We start from the raw sequence: 18,379 nt of genomic DNA on the forward strand, positions 1-18,379 counted from the left end.
TTTACAAAATCAGAGACTCATTCATTACGTTTTTAAGATACAAGAACTGAATTGTTACAATCGTTACAGAAAGAAATAAATACAGGGACCAGTACGTTACATATATTTTAAGAAAAAAAAAGAAGAAGAAAAAGACACTACAGAGGTTAAACATCCACATGCATCATATCAAAGTGAGAAATGAACTTTTGAATTAGTAATAAATAAATATTTGCCTTAAAACTTTAGTGTAGAAATCAAACCCCTGCCAGGGACCAAAATTGATTGGTGAGACCAAACTCTTAAGAAAGACAATCCTCATGGTTAACAAATATCATCACCAAAACCAGGAGAACCAAACAAGTGTAATTGGAAGCCTACAAATCATTACATTCTAGAAGAAAAGCCTCTCCAAAACTTAGTCAATTTCCATACCAGAAATCGCTTCGTCTAAAATCACTTGAAGTTCCTTCACTCTCTGTCTCGTCAGTGCAACGCAATCCTGCAACCATGTCATCCGCTCGTGCATTAGCTTAAAGCTAAGGATGTATTCACTCACACTTTAAATCACAATTATATTTAGAGTTTAACATGAATTTTGAGAGAACCAATAAATACTAATCAGATGCTTCATCTATAGACGTGAATTTTCAAGAACACTTTTGAAAGAATCAAACACTTTAAATTACCGTTATAATAAAATCAAATTTCACAATCCAATATCAGATTGAAAATCCAACCAGCTTCACCAAACTGAAGTAGACAGGGAAAAAGCAAAGAAAGAAGAAATCCGGGGAGCTAATCCGGAATTGGATTCCATCAATAAACTTTCCAGAGATGGAAGAGACCAACCTGAACAGCAGATGTAAAGGCAAGAACGGATCCACCCGGCTTGTAGAAGGATACGAGTTGACCCGACAAATCTAAAACCACGGTCACAATAGTTTCCATGATGGACTCCTCCTCTGCAGTAGGGTCTGCCAAGATGTGGTTCTTGTGGAGTATGCATGTTAATGAGAAAGGAATAGAGCTCAATTTCAGTTTCCTTTTCTCTTTGTTGACAGGCTCCTTCTCAAAGTTTTCTCCCCCTTCTTCCTCGGAGACAAATACTACTTTCCCATCATCATTTAGAGCAACAACAGGGATTTGCACTAACAATATAAACCAGGAAGTTTAAAATATGGCTTAACTGAGGAAAAAGAAGCAATCATCCTAAAAGTAGTTCAAACTACCAAGTTAACAAACAATAAAATAAAAAAACATAAAAAGAAACCTCGTATTAGCATTTCTTAGCTTTTGAAGAGCAATTATTAGATTCTTCAAATAAAGCCTTGTAAAATAGCCAATAATTGCTGACAAGGTTCAAATGGGATCACCAGAAGATAAACCTCGTATTAGCATTTCTTAGCTTTTGAAGAGCAATTATTAGATTCTTCAAATAAAGCCTTGTAAAATAGCCAATAATTGCTGACAAGGTTCAAATGGGATCACCAGAAGATAAACCTCGTATTAGCATTTCTTAGCTTTTGAAGAGCAATTATTAGATTCTTCAAATAAAGCCTCGTAAAATAGCCAATAATCGCTGACATGGTTCAAATGGGATCAACAGAAGATAACACACAAGAAGTTCTTGATTTTTCTTCACTATTAACCGAAGAAAAATACTAAATAGTTTCCTACAAAGCCAAAGGAATTACCAAAAAAAAAACCTCCAATTGGGCTACCCTATAGCTTATGCATACCTATAAAAATTTTCACAAGTTAAATCATAAAATCAAGGTGGTCATAAGTTTTCCAATGAGGTGAAACAAAGGACTGAACCTACTTCATGCCATACCCCCTCATACCGTGGGTGCAAGTCATACTATAAACCCTGAAACCCTAAAGAGGAAAAAATCATTAAGTATTAAAGGCTCACCAGTAGGCTTTGTAGCATAAATATTAGGAAAAGTATCATATCCAACACATATTGGGTACCTGATGCAAGCCAATAGGTTCTAAAGAGTGCTTAGCTTATGTATTCTCTTTTTTTTTTATATATATATACCTTCCTTGTTCTTTACCATGGCAATTAGTTGGCTTATTACTTTTTAAATAACACTACGCATTGAGTTATATTAATTCATAATCATATCATGAAATTCTTTCTCCTGAAGCTTCCTTGCAAAAATAATGGTTCATAGCATTGACAAATTTTATAGTCCAAGAATGGGATCAAGTAAAACGCTTGTTGAGACAGAGGATAAGCTCTCTTTCCTTTCAAGAATTTGTACTCAGACCTCTAATGGTGCCTTATTCCATTTGGAAGAATTACTCAGAAGGAATGATGTAGCAGTTTCAATGATCCATCCAACATACTTTTCAACAATGCCTCTTTGCATGCCTAATTGTGTTGATAATTAGTTGACCAAAGTCCCTAAGATGGAGAAATTATTAGAAGAGACCGCCACAGTGTGGCTTACACCGTTAGATTTATGAGTGAGAAACCACAAAACCACCTTAAATTTAAATCAAGTGCTTATTAGGACATGAAGATTTTTAAATTTGTATCCAATAGGTTTTTTTTTTTGGGGGGGGGGGGGCCAAATTATTCCTCAAGCTGGTGTTAAAAGACAACGCTAGAGCTCTTAGAATTTGTGTGGCTAGGGCGTTATTGTGGCTTATTTGGATGAAAATAAAACAAAAACTTTTAAGAGAGGATTTATTTTGAGATGAAGTACAATCTACAACCTCTTCTTGGGTGCCTCTCACCAGAAATAATTTTTCCCAGAAAATGATACCACGTTTAAATTGGTTTCTGTTCAGTCCTTGAAATTTGGAAAATGACGCTTAAGTCTTTGATATTTAAGAAATGATTCTAAATGGTCCTTGTAAATATTGATAACCATAGAAGAAATTTGAAGAAAGGGAAGCAATTACTGAAAGTGGTCAATGCCAATGTAAATAACAAAGGACTTAGAGGGAATGGGTTCAAACCATGGTGGCCACCTACCTAGGATTTAATATTCTACGAGTTTCCTTGTCAACCAAATGTAGTAGGATCAGGTGGTTGGCCCGTAAATAGTCGAGGTGTGCGTAAGCTGACCCGGACACACGGATATCCAAAAATAAAAAATAAAAAAATAATAAGAATAAAATAAAAAATAAAATTACTGGAAGGTAATCTGGTAACAAAAGTCTATGTATAAAGGATTCAAAGTATAAAGTATCAATCTATAATCTGAAAAACAGTTCTTAATGGAGGACAAATGTCCCATAACCAGCATTACTGCCATAAGCATCACATATACTAAAGTATGCAGAAATTTATCAAGTTATCAACTAGTGGAGAGCCTGAAATCTTACAATGAGAAAATGCAGCAGCTGCAGAAAGAAGTGCAGCATCAAAAAGAGATCCATCGGCATCCAAACAATAAATATCCTGTGGAACACATTTCAAGTTGCTATCTCATCAAAAACTATTAACTGCAATAATGAACTGCAATCTAGCCAAAAATCATGTTATAAAGAGAAAATGTCCAGTATGAGTAAGGATAGCACAAGTACAAATTTCAGGGAAAAAATATAAAGATAAACCAGTAGTGGACCTTACTTCAAATACCAAAATACTTCTAGACTCAAGAAAATGTAGATATTAACAATGCATAAATTTGAAGTACATACCAGGTATGCCATCCAAGCAGCTTTTCCTTTAACAAGAGATAATTCTCTCAGATCAATCATCCCAGAACTGAAAAGGTCACATACATCATCAGTTTCTTAATTAGGCAGTCAAATACTTTAGATTCAAATGAAATTGACTTTTAGGACAAGGATAAGAGATCAGAAAATAAAATAAAAACATATAAAAAAGAGTGTGTTGCATCCTTTTCACCAAATCTCCCTTAAACAGCATGAAGTTTTTAGGATCACATATAAAGAGCATGAAAAGGGCCGTGGACAGAACAACAACAGAATATTGAAAATCCATCCAACAAAACCAAACAAAGTGTAAGGATACTCCTTACTAATTCTTGGAATTCAAAGACAAAACACCAAAACATCAACACAGTACACACCGACGGCCAATTCGAGAGGGCCGGAAACTCTCCCTACAGTTCAACTGAGCATACACAATACACAAGACCCCTAACTCCCACTAACTTCCTACTTTTATCCCATAACACGTTCTCCCCTTCACTCATAACACGTTCTCCCCTTCACTCCATAACTAACTTGATGATGAATTTCCCCCTTTACCCTTCCTAGCATAGACATTTACAATTGGAGGTCTAACACAAAGCTACAAAAAAATCCATCCTCCAATTCGCAGAAATAAAAAAGGAGAACGAGTACGGAAGAGTTTTGATCTAGAGCATCATAAAAAAACACTAAAATTGAATCACTTGTTTCTCTTTTTTGTTTTTTTTTTTTCAAAAAGAAACTATTTCATTGATAACATGAAATATGAATACAAAAGGGGATAGACCCGAGAGTGGGCTACAAAAGACAATCACTTGTTTCTCTTTCGCCTCAGAAAAGCCTCTCGATTCTTTCAAGCCAGACTTTCTACAATATAGCAAGATCTTTGTCTTTCCTCTTAAAAGGAGCATAAAGTAATTGAGAAAAAGTAGAAGCGGCCTCTTCAAGAAAACACCAAAACAGCCCACACTCTTTCAACACCAATTTCCAAATCTCTTTAGTAAATTTACGTTAAAGAAAAATATGGTTGAGATCGACGCCCATAGGAAAGGACCGACCAAGAGGCATAAAACCGAAGAAGAAAAGTCCACTAGAAGAATGTAACTTTCTTTGGGCTTCTGCTCTTCCAAATCAGTTTGTTGTAGTCTTACTTTGGGATTCCTAGCCACTGGCTAATTTATTGAAGGATTTGATAGTGAAGTTGCTTGAAATTTCCAAGGATCCAATAGTTATAAGAGTTTGGGAGGTTTGGAGATATCCCAGACATCCTAGTTTCAAGCACCCTGTTTGAAGACTTGATAATTTAACATCCTTGTTCTGGGTTAGTGGGGGATGAGCATAACACAAGGAGTGGGCTCCCCATACCCATACTATAACTAAATAAATAGAAGAAAACTAAAAGTGAAGTTTCTTGACCGAGACCATTGCAAAATAATGAATATCATCCTCCTCCCTAAGAACCACATAATTCAAAACATCCATCAGGGAGATCCACTCTCAATGTCTCTGAAATTCTTTCTAAAGTTAAGTAACCAAGAGTTTTGCTCACCGTTCTAGCCTTGCAAAAGATTCATGTCTTTGCTGTTAGCCAGTTAGCCAGTGCATAAAGGCAAGAAAAGGTCAATCGAAGGGGATCCCTATTATGCCATTTTCCCTCCCTAAAACGCATAAATTTGTCATTGCTAATTTTGTAAACAGCATGAGAGAAAAAGTTTTTTTAGTCTAGAAAAGCTAGGTTGGGAGTACTATTGGTTGGGAGATTCCCCTCTTGCCTCTCTTTTCCCTTGGTTAGCCATTTGTCTTCTATGAAGGGTTGTTCAGTGGCCTCAATCACTTCTCTCTCTTGGGTGCCCTTCACTTAACTTGGATTTTTGTCGTTCTTTGATAAGTATGTTGTTGATATCACGTCTTTACTTTGCTTTATTCAATTTTTATGGTTCTAGCGAGGGACGGTCGTTTTTGGTCCCCTGGGGTTTTCTTGTAAGTCTCCCTTTGTTTAGGAAGTCTCTCGAGCCATTTAGTCATGGGAGCAATATTTCCACTTCTTAAGTTTCCAATCCCCAAGCCACCAATAGCAAAGGGGAGGCAAGTTGTTTTCCAATTCACCAAATGGTTGCCTTCCCCATTATTGCTATCCAATTCCAAATAAAGTCTCCAATGATCTTTTCTATAATATTAACAAATCTTGCTAGTCATTTTGAAGAGAGATGATATAAGGGAACGGAGAAGAGTACTAATTGAACAAGAGATAATGCTACTCCCCAAGAGAGAAGTATTTCTCCTTAATTTATCTATGACCGAATCCCAAAAGTCTTGAAAGTTCATATTTCCCCAGAGGCATTCCCATGTCAGGTACAAGACAGCCCACTCCACAAGAAAACAAGTTAGATACCTCTAGGATTCTATTCTCATTGCGATGAATACCAACCGCTAAGGAGGTTAACCTTTAATCCCAAAGCCATCCCAAACATTTCAATAGTATTCAAAAGGTTTTCTAAAGTTTGATTGTCATTCACACTTACTAAAAGAATATCATCACGTAAGATTGCAAAAAAGGTGAAACTGTACCTTGAAATGGTGTCAGATAACTGCTTTGAAATCACAGGTGCGGCTTCAGCTGGTCTCCCAGGCCTAACAATCGGAGAGCATATTGGGGGCATATGGAAATCAATAGCTGGAAAAAAAAAAACAGACCCAATATCACCTAGATATATAGGATGTTATTGTAAAGATAATGAAGAACAAGGACCAAAAATATCTAGAAGCTGACAATGGCCAACCTATGCAACCCTCATCCGGTGACTCTATGGAAGGCGTCATTACTTCCATTTTAATAGCAGCCAACATTGTCTGAAATGATATAGAACAAACTATCACAAAATCTAATCATTCTCATACAGGCATGAGCTGCTCTAGCATAAAGACGTGCGTGGAGGCACTTACCGTAGAACCAATCTTAGCCAGGGCAGAACCATTTGCAGATGATACAGGCCCTTAATAAACAAAAACGATATCCAAATTCAGTTTTGAGTATGAAAATCATTCAAGCAAACACGATGATGATAAAAAAAAAGTTGGAAATAATCGTAATAGCAATTTTCTGAAAATCAAAGGTTACAGACTAACCAAGAGCAATGGTTGTATCTCTAGCTTTCCCCAGTGCTCTTCCATCAGGACGTATCGATTCAGCGAAATGACGCTCATAAAACTGAAGTGGGAAGAGTCGTCTAAAAGCATCAACCTCCATCTCCGACGACAAATCCCCAGAAGCAGCATTCGGCAATCCCATTGTTTGTGCTCTTGTCTGATTCCAGCAATTACCCTAGACTAATTTCATGAAAGAAATTGAGATGAAGCTTTACCAGCAAGTTGTGGAACTCAATACACTGGTTATTTCTTGCTCTCTCTCTAACAGTTAACCATGCGATCCTGTGTGTATACGTTCTGCACTTCTTTATCTGTATCTTTTCTCTGATACGAAACCCGCCGGCGGGCTTCAGTTGTGGTGGCCTACGGCGGCGATTGGCGGCGATTTTGAGGGAGATGAATGCGGCGGCCGCGGAGGAGGACACGGCATGAAATGGAAACAGCGAGCGGGTTCTGCTACTGGTGGAACGAGTCTATTGGAATGGAAGAAAATCCGAGCGATTTGGGGTCTTTGGAGAACCGTCGCATGAACCGGTTCGACCGGTCCAACAATATACGTTCAGACCGGGGATACCCTTTTTATTTTTGAATTTCGAAATATCCATTTTCTTTTTCTTTTTTTTTATAAGATCGAAATATCCATTTTCGCTTTTTAATTCAGAAAAAATAATAATATTGGTTACCTTTATTTTATATTAACATATTAGCGTGAAGATGTATTTAAATCAAATATGTCGGATATAAACGAATATTACGGTACGCTGTTTTTTCTGTCGAGATTATGAAACAAATGGATTTAGTTAATATCTGTGAAATTTGTTTTTGAGAACTATTTTTCTATTCCATAATTGAAATTCTAAAAACAACAATTTTGGGTAGTGTTTTAAGATTTTAAATTTGAAACTTTGAAATGTATAACTACATTGAAAAGAGGTTTAAATTTTTTTTATTAATATATTATTTCATGCAATAATTTTTTTTATTTTTTTAAAATTTAAAGCTTATAAAACATAATATATCATAAATTATATAATATTATAAAATTGTAATTATACAAAATTTATAACATATATGTTAATAAGTTAATTAATAATATTTTAAATTGAAATAAATATTTTGTTGGTAACTAAAGTATATTACTAAACAAATTTAAATTTGAAATTACAAATCAAAGAAGAAGTGAAATATGGGCTATTTTCTGAATTTATGAGGGCGAAGTTTCGTGTACCTTAATGCATATGATCTCATGCATCATTAATGTAGATATGGTTGAAGTCATTGTTTGTGAAAGTTTGTAGCTCAGTGGAAGTAGAAACAAACTTTGGTTGAATGCACACAATGTTAGTTCTGCAAAATATTGATTGTCTAGAGGCAAAATATTGATTGTCTAGAGGTAAGACTCATACTTTGGGAAATTCTTCCATTGTCTCGCTAATTTTCCTCACTTTCATTCTTGCTTTGCAAATGAGAGGGAAGTCGTGTAGCCACGAACTAGTAAAAATGGTGGTAGAAACAAAAAAGGAAGGAATCTGGTTGAAGGATCTATCACTGGGTGTTTCAGGTGAAATTTCTCGATTGGTGCATAAGCCTAGGTGTAACTATGGTAGTTTATCATTTGTTTTATGCTTTATTGTTCAAGCAGCAATATTAAATGAATTAGCAAGATAATACTAAGTTTATATATCATTTTTGCACTCAATTTTAGACGAAGATTGAACTCACAACCTCTTAATTGGAGATAGTTGTAAATATGTAAAACAAATGTAAGGGTCATGATTATTATATTTTGATCGTGCAGTGAAATCTACTAAGCAAAGATTATTATCATGGTTATAGTATTTTGATCGTGCAGTGAAATCTACTAAGCAAAGATTGTTATCATGGTTATAGTATTTTGATCGTGCAATGAAATGTTACTAAAGAAACATTGCAATCATGGTTATAATATTTTGATATGTGTAAATAAATTAATCATAAGTTTATGTTGGTATCTCCAAGTGTACATCAATGATACTATGATTTTATAGAACATCTCTTGATGAAATCTATAAATCATTGACCTATACATATGTTTCCAAATCTTTTTACATGGCAAATATAGAGTGAGGATTAAGTTTCTATTTTTTTATTATATATTTTTCAATTTCATCAATCACCCAAAACTTAATCAATTTACTAAAAATAAAAAATAGACACTGTCTGTTATTTATTTAATTAAGAAAAAACAATTAAAATGATTTGGTTTTAAGAAAATTAATTCGAACCTACAACCAAATCAATTTAAACAAATAAGAATCTAAACCATATCTTACTCTAACAACGGTGGCACTCGTGGAAGCAAGACGCGACATCGTTTCCTCAAAACACCACGCCGCATGGAGCCGATGAACCATCACGACAACAACTCCGGCGGAGGCGGAGGCGGAGGCGGCGGCGGTAATTCCTCCTCCTCCTCAGCGCCGCCGCGGCGGTCAATTTGCCCTAATTGCTCCAGGCCGGAACCAGTATGCCTCTGCAAATTCTTACCGTCTCCACCAATCGCAACCAGAACCAAAATCATTATCCTCCAGCATCCTCACGAGGCTCGCCACAAGCTCTCCACCACACCAGTCCTCGGGAAGTGCCTCCTCAACGCCACCACCATCGTCGGCCGCCGCCTCCGGCCAGGCCTCTCCGAACTCCTCGACCAGTCGCCTCCCGCCGTCTACCTCTTCCCGCCGTCCGCCGCCTCTCCAGCCGTCGACATATCGAGCCTCGACTCCTCGTCTCCGATCCGGCGCGGAGATTCCGATCTGGTCCTCATCGCGTTCGACGGAACGTGGAAGCACGCGAAGGAGATGGTGCGGTCGAGCGAGGAGTTCCTGTCGAAGTTCGCGACGAGAGTTTGCCTGGATTCCGACGATAATGTGGACGGCGGAAGCATCTACGATTCGGAGCTGATTCTGAGGAAGGAGCCGCACGGCGGCTGCGTGAGCACGATGGAGGCGGTGGCGCGGTGTTTGGGAGCGGTGGAATCGAACGGGGCGGAGATTGAGAGGAGATTGATCGGAGTTTTGAGGGAAATGGTTAGGTTTCAGGCCGGCTACGTGAAGCCCATGAACCCTAGGCCCAAATTGAAGAACAGCAAGAACAAGAAGAAGAACAAGGAGAATGAAATTGCATGAATATTAATATACTTATATTGTTCCTATCATTTTTTCTAAGGTTAAATTATGAATTTCATCTCATTTGACCCTAACCACACTTTACATATTCTATTGCTTCGATATTTATTTGATTAAATCTCATAAATTATTTTATCGTATATTGTTGGATAACATTTGTGCTTCTTATTTTTTCTTTTTTCGTAATAAATATCGTATATTGTTGGATAATGCTTCTTGTTTTTTCTTTTTTCGTAATAAATAAAAATAGTAACTATTTATTTATATTTTTCTGTTTATTATTAAAATAAAGGAATTTTTGGTTATAATATTTTAAATTAAAAAAATCAAATATATTTTTAATTAGATATTGAAAATTTTTATGTTTTATTTATTTTTTAGTATTTATTATACATTTTATTAGTGGAGAATGCTAAAATAATGTATTTATGTTTAGGAAAAAAAACTTAAAATAGAAAACTAAACAAGAAAAAATTTAATTGTGCTATTTCCAAAATTTATATACAATTTTACAAATGTTTCTTAAAGATGAATAGTTACCAAAACACTTCTTTCATTTATGTATTTTTTCTACAAAATTGTAAACAATAAATCAAAACATTATCAAACTGTTTTCCTTACACCGAAGAGTCCACCTATTTTTCTTTAATATTTACTGTGCACTAAACTCTAATACATTCCAACTTGATTATAACGTATTTGTAATATATTAAAGTAGTTTGGGTCAAAACAAAAAATAAATCTAGGTCATTTTTTAATGAAATAAACTTTTTAAATAGTATTAATAATTGCATATAGATTGTATACCTTTAGAAAGATGGGATTCTACATTTTTATACAGGAGCTCTAACTTTTCGCTAGTGGTATCTCATATTTCTAGTTGGAGTCGAGCTTGTGTATCTTTTAGATCAGCGATCATATGATTTGGCCAGTCCTATTTCGTTTTTTTACGTGACCAAGCTAAGACTCAGAAACGTTTCTTGAACGGATGGTCTACGTGACATGCCTAGAACATATCTTAACAGAGCTTGTGCCCGCTAATCTTAATTAGAACTAGTGGGTTAAACTTTTGAACTCCAAACTTAGAGAAAATCTACAAACATTCCAAACTTTTACCACCAATACCATTCTTTAGGGCTATTTGAAGATAAACTCATTCACTAAAGCGAAATAGTTTACTTGAATGGACCAACATAGGAAAGTGGAGACAAAAGCTTGTTTGTGGGGACTCTCCCTAGAAAGAAGAAAACTTTCAAAAGAGACTTTTAGTATTTGCATGCAAATGATATCTTGCACTCAAAATCTTTTGACAAACTTGTCCTCCAATTCTCTTTTGAAAAAAAAAAAACAAAATTTTCTTTTTGCTGTATTTAAAATTACTATAAAAAAACTACTATGCTCAACAAATTTTCTATAAAACAAATTTAATTTTTATTTATCAAAACACAAAAATTATTTTTTAAACATAGCATCTAAAGAGTATTTAAGGCCAATACAATATTTATCGTCTATTTGATCGTTAAATTTATATGACCCACCATAAATGATGCGGTTCATATGTCAACCATGCATGAAGTAGTGCAAGGCGGCACGTGTGCATATAAAGGTTTCAAATTTTCACTTTATCTTGGGCAAATAAGTTATATGAGGTAGTAAGACCCTTACTCAATGGATAATAATCCTAAATAATTTTAACGATGACTATTATTAGCAAACAATATCCTTTAATTTTTCTTCATGTAATGTTATCGCTAAGCCACAAAGGTCAGAATGGAAACCAACTCGTCATGGTCGAGCGGCGCACTGAAAAGGATTCAAGCATACTGAAAACAGGATCGAGCGCTCCTACGAATCTCGTACAAAGGATAGCCAGTAGACATAGCGCTAATACCCTATACCTAAATCGCGCCTCTAGAGGACCACTCAGAACGCCGCCAAGTCTTGCACAAAGTTGGGAAATAGAGGATGTTGATGGTCCCCGCAAACCCTTGGCACGACATACCTCTCTCTGGACGCACAAGCGAGTGGAGACCTCCCACTAAAACCCTCTCCATCTCTAGATATAAGGAAGTAGCTAGGCAACCCTAATCAAATAAGCTAGATTTCCCTACACAATTCCTTGTGAAGATTCATGACTCTCACACTTGAGATTCATACTTTCTTATTCTTTCTACTCTATATACGTTTACCCCTACTTGAGTTCTAATTTAAGCATTTGAGTGCATTAGACAAAGCTTTCTTATTGTTCTAATGTTTTTTTTTTTCTTTCTATGATGAGGTAAATTTCAATTTGAACCTTATGTGGATGTCATAGCCTAAATTTCTAAAATAAATACAATTGTCGAGGGAGCAGAGTGTTGAGCGCTCCATTGATTAGCTTTGCCTGATTTGACTTTTAAACTTATTCTTGAATTTGAAGTAATCTGACTAGTTTTAGCCTAATACTAAAAAGGTTAGGGTAAAATAAATTTCGTCAAGTTAAAATAGGAAGTAGCTTACGACATAAAAGTACTAAAACAAAACTCTTTAACATACAACCTCTTACCCATTAAACAAGAATTGGTTGTTTGTTTTACTTAGGATTCCAATGGCCGTTCATAAACCTATGTTATAGTTAGCCTAATCTCCTAAACAACTAAAAGAAATATTGAATAGGAGTTTAGCCTAGTTTGCAATATGTTGCGTTAAGTGTGTATCAAGCATTCTTTGATATTGTGTATGATTAATTTGTGGTTAATTAAACAGTAGCAACAAGGTTAGTCTTTTATAATAATTAATTTTCAGTGAACCAAAGTTATATTTCAAAAACCACCAATATTTTTATCACCTAAAATCAATTGCATCACTTGAATAAATCACAAACTAATTAAGAAACTTTAAGTCTACGTGGAGACGAACTTGAAATGCGATTTTTTGTATTACACAGCATGTGGTTGCTCTCCAACCCTCTTCTAATAAGGTAGAGGCACGAGAATAATAAATTAGTTCATAATTATTTTTGAAGAATTACCTCAAAAAATAATGGATCAAAGATCATTTTAGAAGGCCTCTCAAGGGATGTGTCCCACCATAAAGAAAAGTTGACGTTTGAGAATTGTGGGGGAAAAGGACAATTGCTTGAGGCTTCCAAACACAAGAGATTTATTGAACAAAAAATGGCATGGTCAATCTTGGATAGGATGGGGCCAACCCCACGAGGAAGAAAGCAACCCTTGGCTTGACATGTTATAATCATCACTAGACCCCACTTTCATCACTCTTGTCAAAAAGGAAAAAAAAAATATTTCTCGAACGGTTGATCCTGTTAGATAACGTTAATGTTTCTTATTTCTCGTTTCTTCTTTTTCAATACAGAGAAATAGAATTACATTGACTAACTATTTTTATTTCTTATTCTTTCTTTTTTAGATAACTTTTGTTTACTATTTCTTTTTAATCTTTAAATTAAAAAAAGTTTTATATAAAAATAAAATTTCAAATTAAAAATATTCGAATTTTTTATGTTACATATATGTATTTAATATGTATTATGCATTTTATGAGTCAAAACTAACAAAATTTAAAGCTCCCTCCTTCATTCATTTCGTAATAGAAGAAGATTTTGGCAGCGGCGTGCAAAGGCCGTCGGAGGTTGGCAGGCGACGATAGTGATAGCTAGTGAAGATGGAGACGGGAGCCGACAGCAAGAAGTGAACTTCAACGAAAGAACGGAAAAAGAAGAAAAGGGAAAGGAAATGAGATAATTTGCCAAAAAAAAAGTCCAATCATAAAAAAATATATATATTATTAAATTAATATATTTTGTCAAATTAGTAAAGTGCAGGTAGTAATTTAAGACACGTTAGAGGTCAAGTAAAACGATTATTTAGAATTATTTTCTAAATTTAAGAGATTAAAAATGTCTCTCTTAAAACTTGAGAGACAAAATAGAAATTAATTTCAAAAGTATATTTCGCCTAATATCTCATAGGCAATTACCCTTTTTTTAAGCACTATATGTGTAACTATTTAGAATTTGAAGTTACCATCGAAATTTCCATTATTTATGTGTATCAAATACAACTTATAAATGTGTGCATAAAGTTAATAGAGCTAATTACGAATTTACTTTTAGTTTTCAATTAAAAAAATTAAGTGTGTGTTTGTCGTTTGGAAAAACAAGTGATTGAATAAAAGACAGAGTTGTATTTTTTATTTTTAACGTTTTTAGATATATACTTTAAAAAATTGTTCAACATGTGTTTAGTAATATATTGGTAATCTAGCAGTGGTTACCAATTAAATATTTAGTTTAATCTAAAATAATATTAATTAATTTATTAAAATTTTGTAGGAATTTTGTATAATTATTATTTTACAACGTTATATAGTTTATAATATATTATATTTTACATGTTTTAATTTTGATAAAAATAAATTGAGTTTATAACATGAAATAATATAATTTTGATCTTTTTAATGCAGTGCATCTTAAAATTTCAAATTCTAATTTCGAAAACACTTCAAACATGAAAATGTTATTTTTGGATTCATTACCATTTATTTGTATACCATAAGTATAAAAATAAGACACATTTAACCAAAAATTAGAGAGAAAGAGAGTCCTATAGATGTGGGACCACCCTACCACCCTTAGAAGAAGGGCAAAGTTTATCACTTCAGACCTCGTCCATATCCTGGACGAGGTCTACTTGACAACACCAAAGTGACAACCCTTGCCATCCTCGTCCTACAACGACTTGAGAACTAAAGCATATTATCTAAGTCGGCCTAATCTGGGTCTATGGTTTCACACTTAGATATATGCATGATTTTATAGCTCGTCTTAAGATACCATCGAAATCTACTGACTTGAACATCAGATTGTAATCGACAAAGCCCCATATCGGAACTTAGTATTCCCTTGCACGTTTTGCTAAACACTTCAAAATACTCTCGTAATTAACCCACTTTGAGACTAGATTATTTTTCACGCAAAATAACAATTACCAATGCTTTAGGATTGCAATCAAGGGGGAAATGAATATCATGTCATGTCCTCATGGAGAGAAACTTATTAGGATGATTTATCCCTCAAATATTTGAATTGTGTATAAAACAAAAACAAGTTCAGCTCCAAAGGCAATGGTAGCCATGGAATTTGCTTGGAGACCAATTAAATTGTGTTTGTTTAGAGGGAGAAGGAGAAGCTCCATTTTTTAGTAGGAGGGATTGAATCTTGTTGGAATGTCTTTATCAAAAGCTCCATTGGTTGCCTCTCTTTAATTAGTACTTCTAATCTCAAATTACATTCTTGAATCAAATTTTAGAGGCATTTTAAAAAAAAAATTCCAAAATTTTGATTTAGGTTTTTTTCTTATTATTATTATTTTTTTTACCACGATCAATAATTCTATGCATATATATTATGAATAATACAGGGTGTGGAGATTCAAATCTCTACATTTATATGGGTAAGTAATATCTTTAGCTGCCAAAGTTTAACGGTAATTAGTATATACCTCTAATCAAAAGGTTGTGAGTTCGATCCCCATCTCCACATGTTATACTAAACAAAAAAAGTAATATCCTTAACTAATTGAACTATGTCGACAATACCGTTGTTAGCTAACAGAATTAGGGGAGAGAAATCAATCTTAAACTTCCCAGTTTTATCAAATTGAATTCTAAACTTGAATAAATGGTAAAATCAAATTCTTAATTAGTTTTTTATTTTTTTTTTTATTTTAAAGATTTGTGATTAGGTATGAGTATCCTGTAATGGGATAAAGTGAGAGTTGACTTTCTTGGTCATGTTTTTCTTAGCTTCAATATTTTATTATTATGAGTTTGAGGTTTTTTTTTATTTTTTTTATTTTTTTTACCTGTTTATGTTTGAGTATTTTTCATGATTCTTGAGAAATCTTATAGCTTGAAAGTTTACAATTAAATTTAACTCAATGCATTAAAGTAAAATTGCTTTTTCAAAAAAAAAAAAAACACTCTCCTTTGAAAAGATTCTTCATCACTTCATGGATAGGTCTATTATGTCGACATATTTTACTCTAATATCACCAAAAATTGTTTAAACTTATTTGTTTGTTTGAGACCTTGATAGTGAATACAAGATTAAAATAAGAAAACAACTAAAGAATTATTAAGACATAAAAAATACTTTGTTTGAAAGGGTGATTTGACAAAATATGAATAAATTCATGCCACGTCAAGATTTAGATAGGGAAACAACTAAAAAATTATTAATTCATAAAAGAAATGCTTTGTTTGAAAAAGATAATTTGAAAAAAAAATATGAACAAATAATTTCATGCCATCTATATTAAATTATGATAAATTACTTAAGCTAGAATTAAAAAAAAATTAAAGGAAATGACGAAAAAAGAATCACAAGATTAGAACAACACTAGGCTAAAGTTTGGGAAATATATAGATCGATTCTCTCTTTCTTTCTTTCTTTTTTTTTTTTTCTCTTTTCTCCTTTGACATCACTTCTCTTTTTTTAAAAGTGAAAAAACCCAAATTAATAAGAACTTTTTTTAAGAGGTTTAAACAAATAACTATTTCGAAACTAATTTCTAAAATAGTTTATTTTTAAACGTGGCAAAAGGTCGATGATATTGCATTAGCATGAGAGATGATTTTTTTGCTACTCATACGAGATCATCTCTCAAACAATAATCCTATTATTTCTAGTTTAAGACTCATAATCTTTAGATTTACTAACTTGTTTTAAGTTTCTTTTTTCTTTTTTCTTAGTACAATCAGTGAGGGTTGGAATTCAAACTCACGATGTTTTGGTCGAAAATAGATATCTTAACTATGCTAATGTTGCTTTCCAATTGTTTTTCATGGATTACATTTTAAATCAATATGGAATTGCATTACAATACTTTATAAAATAAAACATTGCCACCTTAATGGCTCCAAAATGAGACAACCTGAATTAAAAGTATAATATTTTAGAAAGTAGGTTTGGAATAATTATATAGCAATAATTAGTTTTTCTTTTTATAATATTTAAGAAGAGGCCAATTAATAATCTAAAAGGATAAAATAGTATTATTTGTCCAATTTGGGAAAATGATAAATTCAAAAGGCTGCCTCTGAATGCTAGAATGTACTTTAGTGCAATCCAATAATTTGGAAATGACCAAAATGGTCAAATCTTGGATTGTCATTCTTACTTCACTCCATGGGCCATACCTGCCACATGCTTTCATTTTCCAAATTGCCTCATTTTGGAGCCATTAAGGTGGCAATATTTTATTTTATAAAGTAATGCAATTCAATTTCATATTGATTTAAAATTAAATAACCTAAAAAATAGTTTAACGAATTAAGATACTTGCTTTTTACTTAAAAAATTGTGAGTTTGAATCTTATTCTACACGTATTGTACTATAGAAAAGTTTTAAATGAGTCGATCTTTAGAATTATGAGTCTTAAACTAGAAATAAATATGAATTACTATTTAATTGAATTAAAATTCTAATCAAAGATCAACACTAGATTGATGCCTTTTTCCCTTCGAAAAATATATCTTATATGGAGAGAAAAGAAAAAAGGTTAATAGGTAGAAGTGCAGCTGGAAATTATAAAAATCTATGTTGAATTTTTATATTTATAATCTTTAAATTCTAAAATTTCAGGGTGAGACAAATTAGAAAAAAAATTACAAAATCTGAAATAATATATATAAGAATCAACATGGAAAACTGAGAAAAAACTACAACCCACTAAAAAAAATTCATTGTGTCAAAAATTATTACAATCATATAGATTTCTCTCTAACCCCAATTACACAAAACAATCTTTCAAAATAAATACCGTTCAGTTAATTACCGTTAGTATGTCAAGTTCAAAGTATTTCAATTCGAATGATTTTTGTCCATTATTTTGTCAAAATCTAACAATAACTCAACTGGCTAAGTCATATATACCCAACAAAAACGCTGAAAGTTTGATTTTTTAAAATTAACAAATCAGTTTAAGTAGAGACTTTTTCTTAAAAATTCGATAGAATAAGTATTGCTAGATTGCACTTCTTTTAAAAATCATATAATTATAATCCTCTTAATGAATTGTATGAATGTATCTTGAGAAATTTTAGTACATAGTATAAATTTAATATATATTTTAAAAAAGATCACAAATTTTCAAAATTTCAAATATAAAATAAATGTCATTTTTTCTTAGTATATTTTATACTAATGAATTTGATAAAGATTATGCTATTTTTGTTAAATTTCAAATTTTCTGTTATACTAAAAATACATATTATATTTATTTTTATTATATAGTGGAAGGCTCTAAATATAATTGCAAAGGACTACTTCATAAAATTTGTAGCTCAAACACATTATCCTAAACATAATAGATTTTAAGGATAAGATACGATGCATTTTTCTATA

The 18,379-nt window shown here is 33.0% G+C and overlaps 2 protein-coding genes across 2 annotated transcripts; one reads left to right on the forward strand and one right to left on the reverse strand.

Annotated features, from left to right (window-relative positions):
• Positions 1-174: 174 nt before the first annotated feature.
• LOC111020008 (3'-5'-exoribonuclease family protein) lies at positions 175-7,281 on the reverse strand. Its single transcript, XM_022296545.2, has 8 exons — positions 6,787-7,281; positions 6,604-6,653; positions 6,441-6,510; positions 6,229-6,334; positions 3,643-3,709; positions 3,325-3,400; positions 832-1,130; positions 175-481 (listed from the first exon to the last, which is right to left on the reverse strand). Exons 1-8 carry the CDS (start codon positions 6,947-6,949, stop codon positions 398-400), a joined length of 915 nt encoding a protein of 304 aa, XP_022152237.1. The 5' UTR covers positions 6,950-7,281; the 3' UTR covers positions 175-397.
• Positions 7,282-8,913: 1,632 nt separating this feature from the next.
• LOC111020010 (DTW domain-containing protein) lies at positions 8,914-10,045 on the forward strand. The gene has a single exon (XM_022296547.2). The coding sequence runs from the start codon at positions 9,183-9,185 to the stop codon at positions 9,969-9,971; it is 789 nt and encodes a 262-aa protein (XP_022152239.1). The 5' UTR covers positions 8,914-9,182; the 3' UTR covers positions 9,972-10,045.
• The last annotated feature ends 8,334 nt before the right edge of the window (positions 10,046-18,379 follow it).

The sequence above is a fragment of the Momordica charantia genome, assembly GCF_013281855.1.
Source record: "Momordica charantia cultivar OHB3-1 chromosome 1 unlocalized genomic scaffold, Mcharantia_2.0 BLBB01000001.1, whole genome shotgun sequence".
NCBI lineage: Eukaryota > Viridiplantae > Streptophyta > Magnoliopsida > Cucurbitales > Cucurbitaceae > Momordica > Momordica charantia.

Coding starts and splice junctions, on each gene's coding strand:
- LOC111020008 (XM_022296545.2), bottom strand. CDS start 6,949: ATGGGATTGCCGAATGCTGCTTCTGGGGATTTGTCGTCGGAGATGGAG. Junction 3,710..6,228: donor TTATCTGACACCATTTCAAG/GTACAGTTTCAC, acceptor TGACCTTTTCAG/TTCTGGGATGATTGATCTGA. Junction 1,131..3,324: donor AGCTGCTGCATTTTCTCATT/GTAAGATTTCAG, acceptor TTATATTGTTAG/TGCAAATCCCTGTTGTTGCT.
- LOC111020010 (XM_022296547.2), top strand. CDS start 9,183: ATGGAGCCGATGAACCATCACGACAACAACTCCGGCGGAGGCGGAGGC.